The following is a 10,000-nucleotide window of genomic DNA, read 5'->3' on the forward strand; positions in this document are numbered from 1 at the left end:
GGAAACTGTCTTATATATAAAAAAAACAATCCAGTGTCTTATATAAATGCAGTGTGTGTTTTAACCACATCCCTATCCTAGACCAAGGCTAATTGTTGAAATTGGAACCCATTACGTTTTCTGAGCAGAGCCATTCTGTTGGCATTTGGAAACAGTCCCATGAAATCTATCCTGTGCTCTACAATGGGAAATAGAGAAACCATTGACATTTTTTTTTTTTTACATCCAGATACAATTCCTCAGTTCTACTCAACAAACGACAAACACTTCTAACATGAACTTTGACACTAATTTCACACACACACACACACACACACACCACACACCACACACACTCACACACACACACACACACACACACACACACACACACACCACACACACACACAAACACACACACAACACACAAAACTGGCAGTGTCACTAAGAGCTCAGCACATCCTCTCATTCCTCAGGCCTGGTAGCTAACAGCAGCAGTGAAGCTGAAATCAATGGCAGCGCTGGATTATTTACCATTGATAAAGCCTTCAGCGTGACTGAAAACCAGCATTCATTTCAGACAGACGGAGAGAAAGAGAGACTGATAAAGGGTGGAGGAAAGAGAGAGAGATAGGTGACCAGCGACATGGCATCACACTCTCTCTCTTTTTTCCCCTTTTCTCTTTCCCTTGCTCTCTTTCGACACCAACCCACCTCCCAAGACCTCTCCTGCTGAGATAAGTGACTTGGCGGGGTCAAGTGATGTCTATCTGCTCTTTATTGACACTAAGCTTTACAAAGAGCCCCTGGGTGGGTGTACATTTGTGTGTGAGAGTGTGTGTGTGTGTGGTTGTGTGTATGTGTGTGTGTGTGTGTGTGTGTGTGTGTTTGGGGGGTGTTTGATGCTGAGCGATGGCAGTCGCTCTGCTGCTCACTGACTCAGCCTACTGGGTGGGTGTGTGTTTGACTGTTTGTGTACGTGAGAGTTGTGTGTGTGTGTGTGGGTGGACGTTGTGTGTGAGAGTGTGTGTGTGTTGGTTGTGTGTATGTGTGTGTGTGTGTGTGTGTGTTTGGGGGTGTGTGATGCTGAGCGATGGCAGTCGCTCTGCTGCTCACTGACTCAGCCTACTGGGTGGGTGTGTGTTTGGACTGTTTGTGTACGTGAGAGTGTGTGTGTGTGGTGTGTGTGTGTGTTTGTTTGTTGGGGGGTTGGTCTAGAACAGCAGTGCTGCACCTCACACCAGGAGAAGTGCTTTGATTTCCTTTAAAAGGCCCTCATTTGTAAGAGCTGAGGTTGGAGTGATAGAACGGCAGTTGAGCAAGAGAGAGAGAGAGAGAGAGGAGAGTGAGAGAGAGATGGTTGAAGGAAGAGGGATAAAGGAGAGAAAACAAGATACAAAATTGGAAAAATGGAAAGAGATAAATTAAGAGAGATATAGAGTAAGGAAAGAAACAGAAGAAGAAGGACAGAGGGTAAATGATAGGGCTAGCAGCTGGAGTCCATGCTCACGCTCTTGAGGTCCTGTGTTTGACCTTGGGAGAGAGAGAGATAGAGAGCTGGAGCAGGTAGAGATGGCATGTTTAAGTCTCTCCATAGAACCTCACTCAATATAATTTGATTTCCTGACTGAGTAACAAAAAGCCATGCAAATGGTCCAAAAAGTTGTGGTTGATTTTTGCATATATTTCCCTTTTAAGACTGGAGTCTAAGTTTGAAGCTGCATCGTTTGGACAGTGAGAAGGCTCACTGATTCACCTATCTAGTGCTGCTCCTATTATGAACCCTTTAGCATTGATAGTTGCATCGTTACATTGATAGCTACCGGTCAGGGACAACAGTAGGAATGTATAAAGGGATGAGTATGAGGGTCAAGATACAGATAAGAGCAGCGAGAGAGAGAGATAGAGAGAGAGAGAGAAGGTTCCTGTGGCCTTACACATTTATCTAACAGACGAGAGCTTTCATGCCGTATTTCATTAGCTTCCACATAATTGGCTCTTAGCAGAAGTCCAGTGAGAACACACACACACAAACCACACACACACACACACCCCACACACACACACAGAGGAATAAGAGAGATGATACACTCTGATGAACACCTCCACCACCAAGCAGGCTGGACTGGGGACATTTTCAGGCAGTCATTTTTACCAAGAGCAGAGCACACCAAGTACTGACGGGGAAAAATGTAAGCGCGCTGTGTGACAGCGTGGGTTTTTTCCACAACTGCTTTTGACATGCGTAACCCTTAAGCCTTTTTGTCACACCATGAGTACCCCTTCACTTATGCATGACTAATGCTGCACACATTGGTTAATTTATCCACATACCCCCTGCAGTTTGCTTGCGCACCTCAGGTGGTATGTATTACCCCTTGTTTGGAATCACTGCCTTTAAACGATCAATGTGCACTAGGAGACACAAACATTTTAACACTATGAGAAGCATTATGAAAAGTTCTCCCAAAATACTGTTATCGTAGGCTTATCAAAAGTATGATCTATTGACCGTAGGTCACATTACTTTTTAGACATGTCATTTCTTTCAACCTTGTTACTTAAATTTAAGTAAAGGAATTATATTAAAAATATTAATTAACTTAATCTGATCCACTATGATTGTTTCAAGTCAGCGTATTATTTTACCTCATCACAAAAGCAGCCTTTTCATCAGATCGCTCTTCTCGGCTACCCTGTCAATGATGACATCTGTACAGTGGCGTAACGTGGTTACGACGGGCCCCGGTGCACGGTATTTTGACGGCCCTATAGTTACTGACGGCGTTCCCTATTACGCTAAACAAAGGTGTTTGTAATCGATATGATTGTGACAGGTGTGTACACAAAGAACGAAATCTTGTTTAACTCGTTAGAAATGGTCAGAAAGTAGCCTAGATAGCACTGATTGCGATAACCCTGATCTTAAAAATGACAGACGTCCCACATAACGTAATTAACTAATTTATTAAGAGGAACAGCAAACATATATTAACAATATTTACAAGAAGAAGTTTCAATAGGATATTTAAATTGTGTATACAAGCAACGCAGACACGATGAAACTAACTAAATTATTAAACACAGACACACACGTTCTGTTTTCCATCCTCCTGGCCATGGTGCGGTCACGGATGGCCCGACACCTCTCACACTCAAAGTCCTCTTGCTCTTTGAAAGTAGACAGGACAGTGACAAATGTATTAGAAACATGGATAGCGGCGCGCTCCGACTCGCGGTAACGTAAACACAGGGTCAAAGTGTGCTAAAGCGTTCTTAAAACACGGATGACACACCTGCTTTACCCACATCTGAAAAACACATAATGAAACGGGTGCTCCACTGCGACTTGTTAAAGGGGGCATGGCAGCCCATCAAATACCCTTGTACTAGTACTCACCTATTTGAATGGCATTCGACGAGCCTTGTGTGCTAGCAGGAGGGTCGTAGCACTAGCAGACTCCACGGACTGGCGAACGTTTGTTGAAAAATAAAAATAATCTAATTTAGGTAGCTTTGCCACCTTCTCCTGCAGCTCTTTTCTCTCTTGCCTTTTCTTACTGCCACTTTTGTGTTTATAAGACATTTTCAACAGACTCGTGTAGCCTTCACAATAGGGTATTAGCAGTCTTGCTCCTTTGCTATTAACAGTTAGCAGCCTTAATGTCACTCTGTTACCTTTCTCGCGAGACAAATATTTAAATGATCTGGTCCATTAACAGTGTTAAACATGTTACCCAAAAATCCCCATTGCAAATCTGAAATTCTGAATGACAAAATACCAAAGAAAATAACTTATTTGTTTCATTGAATCGTTTTTCTTTATTGTTTCTTCAGTGTATGTAGGTAAATCATGTGCTGTTGTTCTAAATTGCTACTATTTTTTTTGCAAAAATAATACCCACCATGACGAAGATACGTACGGTATTATAGAAGTATAAATAGTTGTCGAGACAACTAGCTCTTTAACTAAAGAGGTTATCGCTGAAAACTTTAGCTAGAGTACTTGAAGGCCAGGGCCCGCGGGCAACTCCGCCTGTTTAACTTGGATTGACGTTAATGTGGCCTGCATTGAAGTTAACGTGGCCTGCTACGTTAGACGGAGTTTGGCATGAATACAAAAAATAATAAAAGGCTTCAGGCCACCGGGCAAATGCCCGCCATGCCCTATGCCCAGTCCAGCGGTGCCACCAAGTGATGCAGTTCCATATGAAGACCCACACATCTGGGGTCTCTCACTGCAGGATGATATTCATCAGAGCCGGGCTAATCTCTAGGCTTAGTCTGTTCCCCACTTTAAGGGTAATACAAAATAATCTACCGGCCGTGGCGTCCAGGGGACGGATGAGGATATGTGGGGGGTGGGGGGGTGGGGGGACATTGCCGGGGGCGATACACCTCCCTCAGATGGGCCTTTCATTATGAATGATGTTTCCATGAAATAATTTAGACCATCCCCCAGCTCCCATTCTGAATGCCCCCCTCCCAACAAACACACACACACACACACACACACACACACATCTCCCCCTGCCCCTAATCACCACACACAAACACAAACACAGACGCATCCCAGCGCAGCCTCAATTCTCTGCCACACAAACACAGCGTAACACAAACAGCGGTCCCACCAGAGGGAGCAGGGCAGAGCAATCGCTACCCCCTTCAGTGGAGAGAAGCGAAATGTGATTAAGGGCCTGGCTCTTTTGTTAAGTGTGCAGGGGAGAGGGGGGGGAGTGGAGAAGGAAAGAGAGAATTCTCCAGGTGCACTTAAAAAGGAGGTGTTTGTGTGTTTTTATCTCTCATTTCTCTATACAATCTTAAAAGGATTCTGTGAAAGTCTGTGTGTTAGGCCAGTGTACTCAGAGCTGGGGGTCGGAGGAGGTGTAAAGGGAAAATTGGAGGCCAGAAAAACATACCCACACACACTTTCTCTGCTTCTCCCTCTCCCTCTCTGTCTCTCTGTCTCTTTCATGCACACACCTTTCCTACCTCTTCCCCTCCCAACATAAAAAACAACTGTAACTGATATGCTAATAATGTTGTCGAATTGCTTCGGGCTCATTAAAATCGAAATCTTCTCATGGGCCAAACTGTCCTGTCTGATTCCCTCCGTCCCTCTCCGTCTCTCTCTCTCGTTTGATAGACAGGCACTGCAGCACAGCGCAGGTTGGGAGCAGGAGCGTTTCACCTTGACATCAATGGCTTCATCAATGAAGGATGTCAGGGCTGACCAGGAGTTGGACAGTCTTCTCATCTCCTTGCACTGCATTATGTTAAAGGGAAGTAGCTGTGATATCTTGTGTATAACGTAATATGCCCCCCTCCTCTACACACATACGCACACACACACACACACACACACACACACACACACACACACACACACACACACACACACACACACACACACACACACACACACACACACACACACACACACACACACACACACACACACCCAAAAGCCCACAGCACAACTATAAATAAACAAATACAGGAACATCTAGGTGGAGGGGGTTATTGACTTGCTTCTTCCACCTGTCTCTTTCTCTTCTTAGAATAAATGAGTACATAAATCAAACTCCACCACAAGTGGCCCTGGGTGGAGGAGAGTGCCTGTGTCTGGGCCCCAGCGAGGGCTTCCTGAAGGCCATTCCTAAACACCCGGGAGCCTGAGGAAAACTTTTCGACGCCTGAAATTTTCATTTGCTCATCAGAGTAACATCAATGGTGTGAAAGGTCTTCCTTTAGCAAATGTGTTTACATTTGGCATGTGTGTGTGTGTGTGTGTGTGTGTGTGTGTGTGTGTGTGTGTGTGTGTGTGTGTGTGTGTGTGTGTGTGTGTGTGTGTGTGTGTGTGTGTGAGTGTGTGTGTTGCTAAAGCACGTGTCTGGACTGGCTGAACACAGTATAAGGCTAAGTATCATTATATAATCATCAGAGGCTCCGAGGGAACAGAGCATTGGAGATGAGAGGGGCTGACTGCAGCTCTAGGCCTGGTGAACTGTGATCCAGAGGCATACATAACTACACAGAACACAACACAGCAGAAGACAGCACTACTGATCCTGCTGTGCTCTTGTTATCAGTGGAAGGAGGAGACCAACTGTCTGTGCGCCAGATCTCAAGGCCCCTTCCCATAATCTGGGGGAAAAAACAGCAAGTGCCAACGAATGCATTATTTTCTCTAGATTCATTTTTTTTTAGGGGTGGGGGGGGATGTCCCCCGCCTCTGTAGCTCTGTACTCACCCAGGCTGAACAGCACCAGGAACTTGAGGCAGACGAACTCCCTCTGGTCAAACTGCAGGGCGCGCAGCTTGCTCACCAGATCCTGTGCATGGCTCATCAGGTTGTTAAGGGTGGCCCCGGCTTGGGAGGCAATTACAGCATAATCCACCTGAAGGGAAGGGGGCACACACACACACACACACACATACGAACATACACATACAGACAGACAGACAAACACAAACACACACACACACACACACACACACACACACACACACACACACACACACACACACCAGAAGTTGTTAGTCACTGTCTATGCAGAAAATGGCTCAGAGGATGTACAAGAACCCCGCCCTGAAGACACACACTCATACACACACTCACCCACACACAGACACACACACACACACACACAGATGAGCACGCACACACAGTCAACAGATGAGTACACTCGCACATACACTCAGCAGATAAACACACACACACACACTCCCTCCTAAATACAGGGGCTGAAACCCAGGAAGCGCAGGCCAAGCCCAGAGTCCTGAGAATGTTGGCTCTTTGCCTTTACAAACCTGACGATGGGCTAACACTGCCCTGTAATTGTGGTCAAAGGCACTTCCTATTGCATGCTGCAGAACATTTGAGACAGTAATACATTCGACATGAATATTTATGCCAAATTTCAAGTGTGTTTTGCAAGTGTTTACATTCAGAGTCGATAACGTGTTTGAGGTTGAGGGCTCGAATGGGAAACTTTTCTGTCTCCTTGAGAACTGCAGAGAGAGGAACTTTGGAAAGTTCTTTCTGACAACGTCCTGAGGTAACCCAAGAACCATAGACATTCTAGAGGGGGAACCGAGGTATTAAGAGACGTGAACTGAGTAACCAAGACTACAGGTACATGGCCTTATGTATACATCTTGAACCTTAAAACTTTAACAGAATATAGATGGATAAAATATAGCATTTCCAGTGCCACTTTACATTATTGTAAAGCTCCTGAAACACTCTCTATTGATCACTACAGTCTACTTTTTACATGTACACACTGTTAATCAGGTACATGTGGTTATGGCTCTGATTAGGTTTTGGGTTAGGAGAAGGTTTGATAATGTGTAATCATTTCGTTAACAGAAAGTCATGGATTACTCTAATGCTTTCCCACTCAAAAAAAACAATGTAAAGTAACAGTGAAGCAAAACTAGCCAATGACCTCGGCATAATAATGACAAGCACTACTCCCATGGCTGGTTTAGCTGTAGACTAACATAAAAGATCAAGTAAGTAATGTCAAGACGAGGGCAGGTGGTAAGAAAAAACACACACGCTAACAGCTAAACAAAGGTGCAGATGAGCTGAACTCCCATTCATCTAATCACACAGCAGCACCTAATGAGCGCTAAAGAGGCTCCCGCAGATAGGGCTCCTCAGCCAATCAGTAGGCTGGATCGCCCTCCCTCACCGCAGGCCTATCCAGCCGCATATGCTATTAGCATCAGCGCTGAGCCAGCCAGCGGAGAGGAGAGGAGAGGAGAGGAGAGGAGAGGAACACTCTGAGCAGGCCAGAGGCGCTGAAGCCGGAATGATAATCAGCATCAAATAAACAGCCACCCCCCCCCATCTCAAATTCCTCCTCCTTGGGGCCTGCTCCCTGGTACTGACCACCAGGAGCAACGGGGAGGTACCGGCACGTGCTGGACCACCCCCACCCCCACACCCACATCCTCACAGCTCCCCCAGGCTCCTTCACCTCCAGCTCCGAGTATTGCCCCTTGTTGTTGTGGTGTGTGTGTGTGTGTGTGTGTGTCTGGGGGGTAAGGTTTGTGGGCTCCCCAGTCCTGCCTGCTGCCCCCCCCCCATTCCTTTCAGGTGCACTTAATATCTGCAGCAGCAGCAAATTTGTCTTGGAGGCAAGTCCTTAGCTGCCACTCACTATAAGCAGGCCATATTAAATTTTTATATTTATTGACAATTCATTACCATAATTGACTGCGCCAGGCTCTGGCAGAGGGAAGGTAGACGGCTGACTCCCGAGCTCTGGAGGGAAGTACGGAGGGTCCCACGGAGCTGGATTTGCAATTAAAAAACGTGGCGGATTTGGAATTTATTTATTGTGTAAATACGGCGGGCGAAATTTTTTAACATTGGAGCCCGCGCTGAGTGAAGAATATTCTGGATTTGCGCTGGCTTATCAACCACAACTCTTATCAAGCAGTGCCCATATCACCTCCTCCCCCTCCCTCCCTCTCTCTCTCTCGCTCTTCCTCACTCTTCATTTTTTTTTTGTGAAAGCAGTAAAAAATTATGAGTCAGTGAAATGCAGTACCCCAAAGGTGTCAATCAATTTACATAAAATCAACAGCGCATGAAATAACGGGAAAAAAGGAGGTAGTCTACACTGACTCTTGGCTGGGCTGGGTTATGGACTCTCCGGTTCCATGGTCTAAAGCCCCACTGAGAAAAGAAGACAATAAACATTCCTTTTTTGTGGCGGCCATTTCTCATTCTCTGGGCACTGTCCAATGAACGTGTACCTGTGCACTCCACAGTGGTGCCTTCTGGGTAACTACAGCCCCCTTGCTAGCCGTTCAACAGAGCGATTTTACGACCTGCATCTTGTTGAAATGACATTCATGTTTTCATCAAACATCAGTAACCATTCAAAAAAACAGGCTGTAATGGAATGTTTTATACTAGCTAGCTAGCAAAGAACATGGACATTTAAAAGCAGAATGCTAGATCAACGTCTAGGTAGCTGAGAATGTTCTGGCATTCAGGGCTGACGGTGTATTTTAAATTAGTTTGGAGCATTTCAGGGAGACCTTGCATTACCCTGCTTGGAAAAAGGGAGCGAAACCTCCATGACTGGCGCTGACAAAGGGTATGCGGTCGTGTTTGATCCGACCAGACGACAGAGTGCCGCATAAATTTGATTATGGATGTGTGTGCTGGGGCGGTCCATCTAGTGGTTTTGAGTGCCTTTGAAGGCCAGTGGGCCTGTGCGTGCATGCATTTGTATGTCGAGTGTGTATGTGTGTGTGTGTGTGGTGTGTGTGTGTGTGTGTGTGTGTGTGTGTGTGTGTGTGTGTGTGTGTGTGTGTGTGTGTGTGTGTGTGTGTGTGCATGTGGAAATTTGATTGGTGACATGTCTGAGTGTTGTCCACAGGCCATATGCATTTCTGAGGTGCCACCCTGCCCTTCCCAATAGAGGTTGGCAACAATCTAGCTATACATCATCAGTCTGATGATGAACACACACACACACACACACACGCACACACACACATTTGATTCATTTATTTGGAATGACCAATACTGATACAACACCACAGCATCCAAATATTAGTAAAGAGCCTTACCATGATTCACACAACAACACAAACACTGTGCAAGTATTTGCAACCAAATACGATCGTTAAAGACCCGGTTGTGTATGATGTTAAAACGCGTGAATACAGCAACGGGACTAACAGAAATTGGAGGGTGAATGGCTGGGTTAACAAACATTTAGAAACTGTAAGTGTATAATGACATGGACAACGGACATGAAACACACATAGCAAACACATGCACATGGCGAATGTTCATTGAGGCAGAGTATCGCTGCCGTGACGGTAGCGCAGCGCTCCGTCACAGTAAGCATGTGGTTTGTGTGGATGAGCATTAATGTTATGTGTGTATGCACATGTGTGTGTGTGTGTGTGTGTGTGTGTGTGTGTGTGTGTGTGTGTGTGTGTGTGTGTGTGTGTGTTTGTGTGTGTGAGTGTTTGAGTAGCTCAC

The 10,000-nt window shown here is 45.6% G+C and overlaps 1 protein-coding gene across 1 annotated transcript in view; it reads right to left on the bottom strand.

Moving 5' to 3' along the window:
* The window catches only part of nr5a2 (nuclear receptor subfamily 5, group A, member 2), a 55,864-nt gene that overhangs the window by 16,555 nt on the left and 29,309 nt on the right, over positions 1 to 10,000 (bottom strand). The window contains exon 6 of the mRNA XM_080860626.1: positions 6,233 to 6,380. Coding sequence (XP_080716752.1) covers positions 6,233 to 6,380 — 148 coding nt within the window. The remainder of the gene's footprint in view (positions 1 to 6,232; positions 6,381 to 10,000) is intronic.

The sequence above is a fragment of the Sprattus sprattus genome (assembly GCF_963457725.1).
Source record: "Sprattus sprattus genome assembly, chromosome: 2".
NCBI classification, from domain to species: Eukaryota; Metazoa; Chordata; class Actinopteri; order Clupeiformes; family Clupeidae; genus Sprattus; species Sprattus sprattus.